This window comes from Oreochromis aureus, linkage group 16 (genome assembly GCF_013358895.1).
Source record: "Oreochromis aureus strain Israel breed Guangdong linkage group 16, ZZ_aureus, whole genome shotgun sequence".
Classification (NCBI taxonomy): domain Eukaryota; kingdom Metazoa; phylum Chordata; class Actinopteri; order Cichliformes; family Cichlidae; genus Oreochromis; species Oreochromis aureus.
In genome coordinates this window covers 14,156,170-14,173,521 of record NC_052957.1, presented here as the reverse complement: position 1 = coordinate 14,173,521, position 17,352 = coordinate 14,156,170, and the positions used below count along the sequence as shown (strand labels likewise).

The 17,352-nt window shown below is 43.4% G+C and overlaps 1 protein-coding gene across 1 annotated transcript in view; it reads right to left on the bottom strand.

Annotated features, from left to right (window-relative positions):
* si:ch211-45c16.2 (mitogen-activated protein kinase kinase kinase 13) overlaps nucleotides 1-17,352 on the bottom strand; it is a 42,091-nt gene that overhangs the window by 9,026 nt on the left and 15,713 nt on the right. The window contains exons 2-7 of the mRNA XM_031759057.2: nucleotides 14,755-14,817; nucleotides 12,099-12,175; nucleotides 3,773-4,482; nucleotides 1,176-1,359; nucleotides 890-1,081; nucleotides 92-250 (exon numbers count right to left, since the gene is read on the bottom strand). Of these exons, the coding sequence (XP_031614917.2) occupies nucleotides 92-250; nucleotides 890-1,081; nucleotides 1,176-1,359; nucleotides 3,773-4,415 (1,178 nt within the window). The 5' untranslated portion in view covers nucleotides 4,416-4,482; nucleotides 12,099-12,175; nucleotides 14,755-14,817. The remainder of the gene's footprint in view (nucleotides 1-91; nucleotides 251-889; nucleotides 1,082-1,175; nucleotides 1,360-3,772; nucleotides 4,483-12,098; nucleotides 12,176-14,754; nucleotides 14,818-17,352) is intronic.

Genomic DNA, 17,352 nt, shown 5'->3' with positions numbered 1-17,352 from the left:
AACATGACTATTAAAGATGACACTTAAAATATCCTTTTCTATGATGTAGAAAAGCTAAACTTTGCTTCATATTTCTTCATCTATTACTCACCAGATGTCTACTTTTTCAGACACAGGCTCATTTCTTATCACTTCTGGGGCCATCCAGGCCACCGTCCCCGCAAATGACATCTTTGTACTTTTATCACTGAGCTCTTTGGACGTGCCAAAGTCTGAGATTTTCACAGTGTCGTTGTGGGTCACCAAAACACTAAAAGGCGCACAAAGAGAAAACACAGCAAGGTCAGTCTATTTGGTGGAGTAAAAAAAAAAAAAAAAAAAGGCAGACAAAGCCAAAATCGAAAGCAGGATGAGCTGGCCCGGGGTTAAACCATTCAGGCTGATGATGATGATAATGCACAAGTTTTTACAGGGTATGAGCTTTTCTTTCTTTAGCACTTAAATCAGTTTTTAAGCCAAAATGACTCCGCTGATAGAGAAGCATCTGAATCACCCCATTAGCCGAATGAGTCTGACCTTTCCAGCACATTCAGACTGCTATCATTCTGCTGACTAATACAGTGTGTGGCACTGCTGCAGCACGATGATATTGATTAGAGATGCAAGCGTGCAGCGGGGATGAGACAGAACAATCTGTCATACTCTTACATGAAGACGAGTAGCTTTTGTTAAATCTGAGAATGGTATTTGAGTTAATGTCAGACTATTCAGAGCAGAAAGGATCGATTGTATGAACACAGCACCCATGATGCACCAGGAAAACTATGCATTTCATTCCCACAAATAAGGAGTAAATAACTTAAATTTGATTTAGGTCTACTACTCTGGGTTCTCAACACAAATGCTCCTCTATCAGAAGGTTGATCATCTTCCTGTCCAACAAACTCACTTGGGAGACTTGAGGTCTCTGTGGATGATCTTGTGCAGGTGTAGGTAGTTCATGCCGCTGGCAATGCCTGTGGCCCAGTCCACCAGCAGCCTTGGGGTCACTTTCCTCCCCGCCCTCAGCACCTCATACAGCTGACCCTGGGCACAGTACTCCATGATAATGCAGTAACAAGGTGCCTGGGTGCACACACCCCTGAGACAGAAAAAAAGACAGAAAACATGTTAAACAAAGCCAGAGCTCCACCAGATGAAACCAACTTGACATGGGCGAGTGACCGTGGACTTACTTGAAGCTGATGATATTGGGATGCTTGAGCTTTCGCAGGTGTTTAATGTCCGTCTCCTTCTGCTCTCGCACCTTCTTGATAGCCACCTCCTCGGAGCGAAACTTGCCCAGGAAGACGGCACCCTGTGCGCCGCTGCCAAGCCACTGCAGCTCTGAAATCTCCTCGAAAGGAACCTCCCACATGTCTGAAATCAAGTTAGCCAAGTTTTGTCAAAATGACCACAGCATCCTGGTACTTTGCAAAGTGTACGTGATGAACCAAATAGCAACATTTTTGTCAGTAATGTCTGTAATACTTGCTCTTCAGAACAAAGCTTTATAGGGTTATAGCCTAAGGATAAGGATGTTTGTGTGTCTATCTATCATTTCTGTTTATATAAATGTGAAGCTACTCCTACAAGTTGTGGAGAAGCAAACACTGCGTATTGGTCTATAGGTTCCAGACCACAGGTTTCACTTATTGCAAAAATATTTGAACCAAGCCTTAAAAGTATTGGTCATATTCATAATGATAGTTTACCAACAATCTTCTTCTTATGTCTGCCTTTAGGGGTCGCCATGGTAAATCATCCACCTCCCCCTATCCCCAGTATCCTCCTATGTGTCCTCCCTTCACAACATCCATGAATCTTCTCTGTGGATCCAAACCTTGTCAACTTTTCCTCTCTAACTTTCTCTCCTGAGCTCTCCCTCTGATATACAGATTTCTAAACCTGTCCATCAGCTCACTCCCAATGAAATCTTAACATCTTCAACTCTGCTACTGTCTCCAAACCGTACATCACAGCAGGTCTCTCATCTTGTAAAACCGTCCCTTTCATTCTTGCTGCTATCCTTCTGTCCCCTAACACTCATCTCCACCCACTCCACCCTGCCTGGTCTCTCTTCTTCAACGCTCTTGTGCATTGTCCGCTGCTTTGGATGGCTGACATCGGGTACTTAAACACATCCACCTTCACTACCTCTACTAACTGCATCTTTCTGCTTGCCTCCCTCTTATTCACACACATGTTTTGTCTTCCAATATTTTTGTTAAACCCTTGAATTATAGCTGAAAGTCTGCACTTTGATCACAGCTTTCAAATCTACAGTGGTGTCAATGTCCACAAATGACCACAATAATACACCAGAAAGTACATATTTTATAGTTCTTAGCAATATGTATATAAATAAACCTAAAGCTCCTATATAAGTCTTAGACCTTCAAATATTGAATCATGCTGTTTAAGTGGTTTTAGGAAGAGAAGCTACGACCTCTAGCCCAGATCACGGCTAAGCAGCCACGAGATCCAGCCCAGTTCTGTCCAGTGTTGGTCAAGTTACTTGAAAAAAGTAATCAGTTACTAATTACTGATTACCTCCCCCAAAAAGTAATCCCGTTACTTTACTGATTACTTATTTTCAAAAGTAATTAATTACTTAGTTACTTAGTTACTTTTTAAAAACACAATTTACAACCTGAATAGGTGATAAAGTGATAGATCTTTCAGCCCAATTCTACTTTTTCTGCATAATCCATCATACAAAATGTAATCAAATGGAAACGTCTCTTTTAAAACGTTAAATCTTTTAACTTTATGCATCAAGCAAAAATTAAATTATATGCAACATTCTCTGACTGGAAGAAATTTGTTTAACATTTAAACCTATTTTCTGCACATTACAGCACATAAAATAAAATATTTTTGTGTTTACACTCACTCTTTCAAATAGATGAAAGTAAAACACAGCAGAAAATAAATAAAATCAAAGACTCAGCGGTCCTGTTGCTCTATTTTCACCTGTAAAGCAGGACTGGGGTAGGCGGAGGTTTACCCTGGTGCAGGTGTGTGCAAGCGGTCAGTGGAAGAATCCATGAGTTTCTCTGTGAATTTCCCATTACAGTCGAGCGCACTCGCTGCTTGCTTGGAAGTTTAGGGTTTTTTTCGCTGTAAAAGAAGTTTTCTTCCACGCACAATGGACAGTAATGTTTTTGTCACTTTTATGGAATCAAACTCAAAATAAGGTCAGTACTTCCACGCTTTAAACGCTGCATGCTCATACTCTCTCCCGCACTCGATATATTATCCATTGTTGATCTGTGAACAGCTGTTGTCACGAAGGTCGCACTCGCCACGTCACTGTCATGAGACATTCTCGCAAAAAAATCACGGTTTTAGTAACGCAGTAATGCAGCGTTCCTACGGGAAAGTAACGGTAATCTAATTACCGTTTTTGCAATGGTAATCCCTTACATTACTCATTACTTGAAAAAAGTAATCAGATTACAGTAACGCGCCCATCTCTGGTTCTGTCTGACCTCGACTCGTACCCCGTAGCTCTCGTCCAGCCTGTGCATGCAGCCCTGTAGCAAGGTGAGCCTACCTTTACCATGACCTCAATTCAAACTGACAGCTGTGCAGCTTCACTGGCAACAGCAAAGCGGCGAAGCCAGGACGGGCTATTCAATTACAGTTTCAGAATACATTAGGAGAAACAAGAGGGAATCTTTTGTTTGCTTCTCAGAAGTTTCACAGGTACGGGGACATCTGAATTAAACAAAAAGCATTTAGTGTGTTAAACTGATGCCAAACAGAAAGATAAAACCCCAAAGTTTACCTTGCTGTTGTAGCTTGTATTCAGTAGAGTAGGTCTTCCCTATAATGTTCCACACAGGCCGCAGGCAGCCAAACAGCCCCTCTAAGAAGCCCCCCGATCCAGGAGGTGCTCTTTGGAAGTGCAGCTTGATGTCATCGGGGTGATGCGGGAGGTTTGGCTTGCCCTCTCCATTGTGGTCCATTGGACAGTCCCCCTCTCCCATATGGTCGTCCATCCCGCTGCCACATCCACCGTGCTCATGGGACGCCGGTGACCCAGCTTCCTCGTGGTCCTGCTCCTGCAGCTGGAGCACGCTGTTGTCAAAGTGTCCGCCTTCGCTCCGAGTTGAGTCCACGCTCAGGGCCGTGTTTGGTGGACTAGTACCGCCCAACATGGACTCCTCATCCTGGCCAGGCATCTGCAGCGTCTGCAGGGGAACGGGCAGGTGTGTCGGCGGAGCGAGGTCTGTGATGATCTGAGGAGGTAAGTTGGAGAGAGGGGCCTGAGGAGGCTGCGGTTGGGAGTTAGGCGAGCTGGATTTCTTCATGCTGTCCCCAACCACAGTGAGTTTGAGCTCCTCCTTCAGCTTGCCCACCAGTAGACTGGGACAGGAAGTCCAAGAGAGCACCTCAGGGGAGCTGCCCATGGTGTCGTGCATGTGCATGGGCTGCTCAGTGACGATGAGTGGGACGTGTCCTAACACACTGGTTTGTCTAAATGCTGAAAATCACCTGAAGAGAAAAACAGAATGAGATACTGTTAACTAAATTAAAAACTACAAAACAGGAATGCAATTAAATACATTTACATAACTGTAGTCACCTCAGATAAAACATAATTAAAGCTGTCTCCATGATAGGACCCTATTATGTCCTAAAACAGACATGAGCTCCTCTCATGTCCTCTCTTAGATCTGCTGGGATTGACAGAGCATTAATGATTATTATTTTTAGCTACACAGTGCAAACACTGCAGGGTAAATGATGTTGGAAATATCAGAAAGGCATCAATTCAATGCGGAAGAGACAACACTGCAGAATTAATACTAATAACTCATTTCTAGGAAACTTATAGGAAACAGTCGGCCACAACCAAATCACACACACACCAACCGAGGCTTTTCTATTATCTCTCTGAAGCAGTAACACTATAGACAGGATTAAAGATCTTGCTGTGTATTAGGACTGCTGAGAGCAAGACATCTGGCACAAACAGCCCATTCTCATTGCTTCCTAAAGCCAAGAAAGGCCCAGGCAGCCATGCACATGGAGGGTCAGAAACCGATATATTTCCACAGAATCACCAGGAGAAGATCTTTACTATCCTAATGGGTCTGTGAGTCAGGAAGGGACACAGCATTTAAAAAGAAACAACACTAAAAAGATGCAAATCCTCTGTATGCACTTCTATATTTGGATTTTGATATTGTGACATATTTGGTAAATGCACTGGTACTTTTATGACGCATTTCTACTCTATTTAAGCACTAAAAGTGCTTTCTTTCTGCAAGCCTCATTCACCCATTCATACAAGCACCCTTTTCTATGTCTAACTTTATATAACCTGCTTGTTCTTTATTTCTTTAAAACTCTATAACTTTTATCCTAACATTTATAACTGGGGGTTTGGTGTTTTGCTGAAGGCTATTTTGACATGCAGATTAGACCAGCCCTGCGATAGATTAACGACCTGTCCAGGGAGTACCCTGCCTCTCGCCCTATGACAGCTGGGATAAGCGATGGATGGATGGATGGATGGATGGATGGATGGATGACATAATCATAATTCTTTGTTAATTGAGGAAAATAAAATACTAAATCACACTGAGAAATTGCCTATTACATCCACACATATTACACAAATACTTCCACGTCTACTGATGGTGACGTGGCAAAAGCATAAAATCAAACAAATAATAATAATTTTTTAAAAACAAAAACATTAAAACTTTGTTGTGTTGGCTCACATGATCTGAAGGTTAAGGTTTGATAGTTTAATAACACTAATCAGGTAATAAAGCTGAAAGATCATCTAGCTGGTGAACCCTGAGTAGAGATCATTTCATCATGTATACTGATCCAAAGGTTAAGCACAAACATTCATGCTCAAGCACTTTTTGCCTGATAACATCAGGCATAGTTAAAAATTACCAGCAATTTTGCAACGTGACAAACAAAACTATTTGTTTATGCAACAACAGAAGCAAAACTATCAACATTATTCACCTTCTGCTACCAATTTTGCAACTTTTAAAAGGATCAGTCATTTCCTAAAAGGCAGATTTTAAAGACACTGTGGGGAACTTCAGGCAATGACTAATTTGATCTAGAGTGCATTTACGGTAGTAGGATGAAATATAATAAAAAACTACGTTTGGATAAAAACAAAGTAGTAAAAAAAAAATTAACTCCTGGTTAATTATTCATCAGCAATTTCAGAATATTTTTAATATAATAGTAAAATCTGTGTTTGTTTGATTACTACTAATTGTTTCTCAAATATAATATTATTTGTAAGGAGAAAAAATGCTGAACCCTACCTGTGCTGAAGCCCTTTTTCCTCTAAGTGTACCTGCATTAATGATGTAGTAATTGGGTTTGTAGCCACTCATATATAGCAGGTCAGTGTACCTGGACTAGAGGTGTTCTGTACGCACAGTGCATTTTTCCAACACTGCCACCAGGAGTTGCCAAAGTCAAAACCAGTCAAATCCTCCAGGCCGAGGCTTTAATTTGTTGCAAGTGTGTCGCACGCTGTGTTTTCAGACAAACAGATGGTCTTTTATCCACAGCCTGACTGTGTTCATTTACCCAAAAGGGGAAAAAAAGTGAATCAATCACTGTGTAAATGACACTTGAGCTTTTTCTCCTTTAAATCCACAAGGACAAAAATCCAATCATGCCTGAGCAAGCTGTAGAAAACAGAGGGTGTGGGAGACAGAGAGAGAGAAAAGGACATAGTGAGAAGCTGCACAGTGCGCACAGTCACAAAAGATCAAAGTCCAGGAGGGAGGAGACAGAGAGGCTGAGCAGTGCGCTGGCTCTGTGTTACGTGGAAGGAGAGAGGACAGTCATATAGTCCAACTGAAGCCAGCGTGGTTTATGTTGCTCTCTGCAGCACGGACGTACAGCTCCTCCACTTGGCACGGGTCAAAGTACAAACAAGCCCTGATTACTCGGCTGCAGATAAGTTCTCTGCAGACAAAGCTGCAACAGACCGCCTGGAGTCCCGACTTCAAACTTAGTTTTAATCCCACTTTTATTCCAAGCTTCTGTTCAATGCTTTTTGCAAGGGTTCGCCAAAAGCATGTACTGTATCTGTGTATCTACTGGACGGGTAACATGAGTGGTGTGAGTGTGGGGCGGCTGCCAGGAGCTCATCTATAATGCAGGCCCGTCTCTAAGCAGGCTGCTGAGAGTGCAGGGGAAGGAGAGAATGCTCTCTCAGGTATCCAATAAATCCGTCCCATCCAAAGCAGAGACAAACGAGCTGTACGAGCAAAGGCCGATGCTGTAATTCCACCTCACAAACGGCTCTCGGAGCTGGGCTTCTGACGTGGGCTTGCTGTGGGTGGACATGGCTGACTGGACAGAAACACGCACAGGAAGACCCAAGCATGTCACACACTGTAGCATCTGAAAAATTAGCACCTTTTTACTTGTTTTTTTTTGTTTTGTTTTTTTAATAAATCTCTTTCCTAACAACAGGAATCTATACTGCATTTATTCTACAAATCCAGCACCAAGAACAGGAAATGGACCTCTCGCTCTTTTCCATTAATCTCTAATGGAAGATCTCTATGGGTGTAGAATCCCATGAATAATGTCTGTGCTGCGGGTTTCATTTCCACAGGCATTTATTTACAGGACTTTCCGAAAGAGATCGTGACTGAGTAAAAGGACAAACCGACGGAGTGTTTGCACAAACTCGGTCCTGCTTCACAGAAGTACACAACCCACTTATTTAGCAGAATGAGTAAAATAAAGAAAGAAAGGGAGGAAGAGGGGGAGAAATTATCAGAGGCTGATCCTTTAATCCCTCTACAGGGCTCTAGAGACATGCTTGTCCAAACACAGACCCTATTCAGCCCTCCCCCTCCATTTATCCTCCACATAATTCCTTTCATTTCTTGCCTCTCTAAAGGTGACCTAAAGCCTAACAGATCATGACATGTACATGCATAGTATATAGATACAACCTTATAAGAGCAGAGCAGCACTGCCGGATAAAGAGCTCACTGCAATTGGTTATTGTAACGCTTCATATCCGAGTGCACACAACAGCTGGTGGTGCATGGGGATCAGGTTCAGGGAGCACACATGCTCACACAGACACAAACACGCATACACAGACAGACGCACACATGCCCGGGGCGTGTCTGGTGAGATCCAATAATCCCACTACTCCCAGCAATTCACGGGGGAATGCAGTTTTTTTGTATCACTCAGCAAACGCCAGTATGGTTGTTTAGATCCTGCTTCAACACTCTGTGCCAGCAGGAAGTTCAGCGATACTTTGAGCGTAAACGCACGTACACAGTCCACCCGCAAAACGCGGCATTGCGGGCGGCATCTGCGTCTCCGTCACTCTGCTCCTCATTAAGAGATGCCCTGCTGGGACCCATAGAGGGAACCTCCCTTCAGGTGACAGCTGCGACCCCCTGACAAAGAACCAATTTAGCCCCTATCCCACCACATCATTCACACGTTACCATGTCAACACAGCATCCGTCCTGACCTTCTGCTTCCAGTCACACTCAATCTCATCCAACACTTGGAGGCTGTTGTTTTAACATGTGCTACCGTGTCTTGGACACAGAATGATATCTAGATCTGGATTTGGTTTTTAGAATATCAAGAAAATGTCACTCAAGCCTTTTTTTGTTTAAATTTTATACGTATTAGCAAAGATGTGAAGTGAAATAGCAACAAATCCTCTAAAAACATTCCAGGATACAGACGTGGATCAGCTCCAAAAGTCAATCACGTCCAACTTTAGCCTAAACTCACCTCCATTAAAACCTGAGCAATCCCGCTAACAAGCAGACAAACTGAACCAATCACGTCACCTCGTCCACAGAGGTCACGAGGACGAGTAAAAACAGATTATTCCACTGATCAGTTCTTTAGCTTCCTTTTGAACAATAAGATGTCAGAAGAGAAGTAAACATCTCACTTGATGAGATACTGGAGGTTCAACACCTGCCCTACAAACAAAATCAAATCACACACACTAAAGCATGCCTGCAGCACAACGAGGCACAGCCTTTCACTTCCGGTCATTCCCGAGAGCTCATTTCTGGGAGGAAAGATAAATACCTGCACCAACAGAGCACTTTCATGCCTCCTGACCTCTTGTCTTGAAACAAACAAGAGTGAGAGACAGATGGCGAGAGCAGCGCTGGTCTTCACTGAGCATGTGCTCGTCTTGGTTATTCTGGGTCATAATTGAACAGCTGAACTCTGATGTCTGTGCTTGTTTCTCTCCTCAGTGCACACTATGGACTTTTGTGGCCTCTGTTTATCTAGTGACTAAGCAATGGTGTGAAATTTGTAAACATGCTGCTCATATATTTCCATAAATTCCTTGGAAATGTGAGCTGCCCGGTCCTGATTTGATAGTCGGGGATGTGGGCCGACGTGTAAATCAGCTTTCACTTGCTACCAAGGCCATGAGTCCTGCCAGAGGGGATTGGACAGGCTGCCGTAGGTGGGTGAAAGTAATAATCTGCTGGTGTGGGGAAGAGCTGTGGAAGGGAGAAATAAACAAAATCTGGCACAGCACTCAGGCATCTGACATTTCCCACTAATACCCGTTTTTCATATTCTGATTCCCTCTCCTGACTCACCTACGTGGACTTAAAATACCTGTTATTGGCCGAAGGCGAAAGCGGGTCACAGAACAATAATCCCTGCCCGTTTACCTGCCTGCTCAGGGTATGACTGCGTTGCTGGTCAAATAGGAACAAGGTCGAAGCCACTGCTAGGAGCCACAGGGAAAGTGCCAGGTGGGATCATGTGTAATTGGGTTTGTTGTGAAGACTGGATTGAGTCAGGTGGAGGAGGAGGAGGAGGAGGAGGAGGAGGAGGAGGAGGAGGAGGAAGGTTAGGTGCATGAATGAAGAGTGTGTGTCAGCATTCAAAGAGGCAGATGACCAACAGAATGAGGGATGGAAGAGTGACACAAAACACAAACCACGAACACACACACTGTCAGCATTCAAACCCACACAGATGACCAACAGAACACACACACGACACACAATCATTAGCACACACACACACACACACACACACACACACACACACACACACACACACACACACTTTGTGCCTCAAATAGCCTCATCTGGTACAAGCCAGAATCGGAGAAAATAAATAACTGAAGAAAAGCTTGTGCGCCATCGACACGTCACACACTCCCTCCAGCCTCTTGGCAAGGCTGCAGACAGCACTGCAACCAGGACACAATGCCTAAAAATCTGCAACTATCTGGCATATGCTCCTCTGCAAAACTCTCAAGGCTTCAATATGAGCCTTTCTAGTCAAGCAGACTCTCTGCTCCCAGTGATGCTTAGCAATAAAAGCTCTACAGAGGTCTATTTATGAATACTAACCACACTCCCACACACACACATCCAGATAGCTGATGAATTCGAACAGACAGAGAGGGACGGTGAGGCCAAGGAGACAGTGGAGGGAGAGACTGGCTCAGAGAAATGTAGATAAAGAAAAAAAAAAAGCAGATTAGGAAGCCAATAAGGGACCAAAGGAGCTGTGAATGAGGCAGATAAAAAGGAGGGCGCACTGCAGAATGAGTGAAATCAGAGGAAAAATTAAGACGAGACAGAAAAACAGCCGTTTCGCTGTTTTCCATGGCTGCTCGCGGCGCGAAACTGTACCGACCACGCTCCAGTGGGAAAGACTCCCAGAGCGACAACAAAGGACACAAGAGGAGCCGGCTCCATGTGAACCGGGCCTGTCTGCCCTGCACGACCAGGAGACAGCAGCACGCACGCACACACACATACACACAATACTGCACAACAGGGCAGCTGCTGCCACAACAATTCCCCTTGTGCTCTTTTAATAGGGACGGCCTGCCTGGCCCGACAACAACAAGGAGAGAGACAGACACACAAACAGTGACACAACAGACAAACATGCATATTGCAGGAGACTGCCTGTGACTGACACAGTTATAATGGCTGAAATATGAAAATACACAAAGCCCCAGCTAAAAAAAAAAGAAAAAAGAAAGAGAAAGAAAAGTGGGGCAAGAGACTCTAAGGGGACCAAGTGGGTGTTGTACTACATGTTCTTCCTTCTGCTTAAAAACAGTCTCTCTAGCACAGCAGAAAGCCCAGAAAATCAATACACATTAGTGCTCCTGTTATCTCCTGGCTTCATGCTATCCCTGCTTGCTCTTAAAAAACACAGCATGCATGTAAATCTAAGCAGTGAACCTCCCCCAACCAGCAAAGTCAGACACTCTGGAGAAAACCCCTCATAAACATGAATATCCAGCTTTTTTTTTTTTTTTTTTTTAATGCTCTCTTGCAAATGGATGGATGGATGTACGCACGCTGGAGTCGTCCCCTCCTCCACCTCCTCTCCTCTAAAGCCTGGCTGCTGGCTACTCATCTTGTGTAGTTACATAAACATGCTTAGTAGCAGAGGACAGAGGTGGGCACACACAGAGCTCTCCTGCTGCCAAGTAAATACAGAGGTTGATGTAAAGAGCGGCAGGAAAGTCAAACATGGCGAAGTGGGCAGGGGGACGTTAAATATGCTAGAGTTAAGAATAAGAAGCAGTGGAAGGAAAGTCAGTGTGGTGTGGAATGACCGTGACTGTACACAAAACACATGTGGCCCAGATAAGTCAGACTGAGGGGGAGTTATTTATCCATTTATTTATTATTATTATTTATTGCATTTGCCGGCAAAAATAAAGCAGGTGAGGGTGGGTCTGTTGCCTTGTACCTTTACCTACATCCCACCTGTCCTTCAGAGGGCACAGAGAAGCACTGCATCAAAAAAAAAAAAAAAAAAAAACCCTCACCAAAAAAAAAAAAAAAAAAAAAAAAAAGAACCCAGCAGCGGCGTCACCGCTGAGCCTAAAATAGCTCCAGCACGCACCAACGCACGACCGCTCAACACACTCCTGCAGCACTGCTACTGAACAAATACTGACATGTGCTCTATACACACAGACAGACTCCCTGCAGATGTGTGATGTGCAAAAGAGACAAATCATACCCATAAGCAGGAGAAGGACAAGTACCTCCACATTACAGTGCTTCCACTCAGATGAACGGCAAAAGACAGAGCATCAGCAGATTACTCACAGCAGACACGGCTCAGATTCATGGTCCTCTCTCAGCTGAGGCAGGGATGTGTGGAGGGGGGAAAAAGCCGGGCCGAACTGACAGTCGGGATTCAGAAGAGGAGAAAAAAAAAAAAGAACGGGAGTGAGGGAGAAGGCAGAGGATGGAAGATGACAGACATTCCTCTAACTCCTGCAGCACCTGGGCTGTGAGTGGGAGGGCGGCATAGTCACCAGGACGATGAAGACCTGCTCACGTCACACTTTTCATGAATGGAGCCGTCTGACGCAGGGAGGACGCAGCTCAAAGAGCAGAGGAGATGGAGGGGTAGGGGGGCGGAAAGGGCGGAGCTTGTTGCACAGACTCAGAAAGGAGGAGGTGCAAACGGAGATGAAGAGGAAAGCAGAGGAAGAGAGATGGAGGAGGAGGAGGAGGGCGTGCATTTCAAAGCAGCACCAGCTGGGAACAGCAGGTTAGGCTGCGGTGGCGTCTCCGTAAGTAGGACAAACTGTTTCGGCACAGGAGAAAATCCTTTTGTACCAAATCAGTTCTTTCATGCCAATTGTGTCAAAATCACAAATGTCTGCAGGCTGGATCCAGTGAGGACTATCCATTTGTCACGAAATATTGCAAAAAAAAAAAAAAGAAAAAAAGAAAATTGGGACAAAATATCTTGCTTTGCAATCACATCCGGTGGAAATTAATCCTTCTACAGCTCCAGTGTTAAAAACAACACATTTTCTTTATTTTCAGGCTTTTAAATAGCACGAAGGGTATGCTAAAGGTCACAGTTAGCACAGCAGCACAACATTTATTAGCTGAAACAGAACAAAAACCCAAATAAGTGATTTAATCATGTGTTAACTAAACTGAAGCCAAGACCAAATAAATCTCTAACAAAAAAGTGTTTTGTTTTTTTAAATTAGGGACTACCCTAAACACATTTCAGTAGGCAGTGTGTTTCATTAAATCTGCAATTGCTCCATTACAAAGTATTTTTACTTTTTAAATCGTAAGTTTTCCCCCAGTCTTTCTGTGTTTAGAAGAATATGGAGTAAAAAAGATCCCTGGGATTATTGAGACATATCTGAAAAATTCAGTTGTTCATCTTTCTGCAGCACATGCAGCAGAGCAGCATCACAGCTGAGCAGGGAGCAGTGCGGATTAAAAGCAATGTCCGTATATATATATATGAATATCTAGCAATAAAACAGGAGTCTATGAAACCCACATCAATATCAACCCACTCACACATTCAGACAAACAGCCTTTGAACCCTATTTACCCCCACAGGTGAGCAGCTGGAAGAGCCTAATTTAAGATTTTGGATATATTTAAATATTAATACATATGCCAGTTTCTATAACATGGTCTAAATATTTACACATATCAGCCACACTTCTATCTGTACTCTCTAAGCAGACCTTCCTTCTCTCTTTGGCCTCAGAAAAGGAAGAGGTGAGCAATGTTGATGAATAAGATTTAGCTGAAAGCACAGAAGTATAATTTGAGCTTTCAACACAAAATAATAACTTGTGAATAACCCTGATTAATATCTTCCACACAGATCCGACGGCCAGGCTTGCTCCGCTTCCTCAGTCACCTTCTAGAAGCCATCACTGGAAAGCAGCGCTTCAAAATATCAGGAAAACTCAGTAAAGAATACTAAAGACACTGAATAAGGAATCCATTACAGTGTACCAATACCGCCTCTGTGATTTTCTCCTACAAAATTACAGTTAAATGAGGTCACATCACGTTCATTACACACATACACAGCTGCACTATGAACACATAAAACCACACAGAAGTCAGAAATGTTCCTGTAAACTGTGGTCATGTGACTTCAGTTATCGAATCATTATGACCATTATGACTAGCACGGGGTGTAAATGCTCTGCACTGCTGCTCTTTCTCTATATTACATAATAAGTGTTCCAGTGCAGTTTGACTGACTTCAGGTTTCTGCACAGAAGGCTTTATGCATGCTCTCCTCATTTACATAAAACACCTAAATCTACAGCTGAAATTATTAGAAAATGTATCAATTAGTTATTCTACAGGAAATAAAAATGCAAAACAATTAAAAGTTCACTGCTTCCATGCTAAAACTTATCAAAATGTACTCTTCTCTTAGTCTTGTGTGATAATAAACTTAATGTATATATGCATTACTAATTGTTTGCAGATTAACAATATGAAGTATTTGCAAAGAAACTCCAGGAAAATAACTTCTATCTACATATACTCAGGTACACAAGATGCCAAAAAAAAACTCCAATGAAAGAACTCAGGGCACAGGTTCATACTGAAGTCCTTACTGCAAAGGCCAGGCAATTACCTGCATGTCACTCACCCTCTCTCTCCTATCCACTCCACACTGCCCTAAGTAACAAAGGCCCAAAATGCTCAAAAATGTAATAATAATACTAATAAAAAGAATAATATTACAGCAGTAGAGGTTTAATAGCTTCAGGGCTGAAAAACTATGATAGTCAGAGAGAAAATAAAAAGGTCAGAATGTCAGAAGAATTGTTCTTTTCTCACACCAAAAGGTCATCTAACGTCTACACAGTCTCTGACACCCTCCCCTCAGTGGGCACCATCACTTCGGCCATTATACTGGTCAGCAAATGCTTGTGACTTTGCATGTGTGTGAGTGTGTTCATTTACTGACCTGTCAGGTGGTTTCTGACCATCTCAGAGGTCTGCAGAGTGGGAACTGGATTCAGCTTCTCACCTGCAGCACAAACACACACAGAGCAGTGAAAACGGGCTTCGTGCGAGCAACATGTTCCACTTTAAAGACTTAAATAAGGACAATGCACTGCAAGCATGATGCGCAATTGGAAACGCTGCCAACTGCAACATTTCCACAGTGACATTAATAAATCAACTCAACGGATGAGTCACCAGATGAGAACGGCACCCCCCTTTCCCCAGACTGCTGAGGGAAGAAGGTGCAACTAGGGCAAAGACAAGTAGCGGTGGTGTATCTGTCTGTCTGCACTACTCTGTGTTTGTGAGTTTGTGTGTGAGGAAATGGCACAGACTGACACTGACTGCAGCCAGAGGGAGTACATCAAAAAAGACTGATAGAGAGGGAGGCCTGCGGGTGAAAGGAAAAGCTCGGGGAACAGATGATCCCCCGAGTGCTCTTGTTTCAGGCCAAAACCTCTGGGGAAGAGGATGATGGGGAGGGGCAGCAGGAATGTAATGATGCATTGAGAGTGGGGGGTGGGAGTTGGGATATTGGAGCCGCATTGTCCAATCTCTTTCGTAAAGCCACACCCCAGCAGGGGTCCCTGCCAGAGGAGGCAGCCTGGTATCCTGGGGCGAATAGAGGCAGAGGCGTCCAAACACTGCCTATAAATGGCGTGAAATAACAGTGAAATGAGTCACGGTGCAGATGGCTGTGGATGTAAGCTCTTATGGGCCTGACATTAGGGAACGGTGAGTGTGTACTGCTGGATTTGTTAAAACTGCACTTTTGTGATGCACGGATTAAAAAGTGATATGTCAAGCAGTCATCCCGCCCCCAATGGGAGAGAGAAAGTGAAAGGTATTCTTGCTGTGCTGGTAAAGATACAAAAAACACAACAGGAGTTTTCCCAAAAAATAAGAGTTCTGGTTAAATATTGACAAAAAGGGACTTTCAAGTATCAACGGGGAGCTGGAATAAAATTTTGGCTCTGTTTGTTTAGCAGGGACAACAAATTCTGCTCTAAAGCTGAAACTGAATTACAAAAAACACGCCAGAAAGACCCCGAAACGGTTTTATGCACATCAATTATTAAAAATATATATATATATATATATATATATATATATATATATATATATATATATATAAAAAGTTGAAATGTCCCTCCCATAAAAACACAACCTACACTTTTGGAGCTTTATAATAAATACAGTTATAAAGTCATAGCATGATTACAGCCATTAAAAGCCTCTGTGTCTGCTTGAGAAGTGATATGTTCTAGGGCTGCGCGATTAATCGTTAGAAAATCGCGATCTCGATTCATACTTATATGCGATCTCATTTCCAAATGACAACGATTTAAAAAAAACACGGACGACGACGGTTGTACCGCATTTTGATCCGGGACATAATCTGCATGAAAACAAGCGCTCACTCTTCCTGCTCAACAAATGACAAGGGCGGAGCCTTATACCACGTGATACAGAAGCTGTGCCGTGTGATGCTCAAATTGGCAGGAAAACACAACGGAGAACACGTCAGGGATGACAAGAAAGTGACAGGAGAAAATCCGTCCCGGTCAACCACCCAAACATCAATAACGGGAACCTTATACAGCGCTTCCCTATACACGTCGAACTCCCGCAGGCACAACCTGACCAAAGATATGGCTCCCATCAACACTGTGCAAAACGAGGTATTTAGGAAAATGATCAACACCCTAGACCAGGGGTCGGCAACCTGTGGCTCCGGAGCCGCATGCGGATCTTTAGTCCTTCTACGGCTACACGTGGTTTGGAGAAATAAATAATTTTTTGTAAGTAGCTAAAGTCTATTTTATTTATGTTAGTTCTTTTTTTTAACTCGTAGTTCTAAATTGGAAGATTATTGTGATATTGAAATATAAATATAAAATTATATTGTATTAGTTTTTGATCGATCAAAATAAGCGTCACACTTGCGGAAGCCGATATACCCGCCGAAACGCCGTGCAAGACTTTCAACCCCAGGTAGGCCAATTATGGATCTTCGGATCCACATTGTGTCAGCAGCTGTTCTCCAAAACAAACACGTTCACGCCTCACAGACGACAGCTTACAGTCGTGCGTAAAGATGAAAGTGACTTCGTACATATAGCAGAGGCGCTGTGCGCAGAGGTTCAGGAGCTGAAGTCCCATTGTAAACATATCACGGCAGACCCGACTATGTTTCCATGAACACGCTTTTCAGCATCTTTTTATTGACCACTTTTCACACACGGTTTGCTTTTTACGCATACAGCGGTGTTAAAGCTCGCAGCCCGACACACACCAACACAACAGCATAGGTGGCACAGACGTTAATATACGAGGCGTGATTGCGGTACCGCTAGGTGCGTCCGCCTCCCTGCAGCGGCGCTGCAGTCCACGCCCGCCACACACATTAACCAGGTAAAATACATACTTAGGCGGAATTTTGCAAAGTTCAAAATCTGTTAATTACATAAATAAAATGTAATTTTCTCTGTAGCACTTCATGCATTTAAGCAACACACCTTAGTTGTTCACACAAAGCATAAAGGTAAAAAAACAA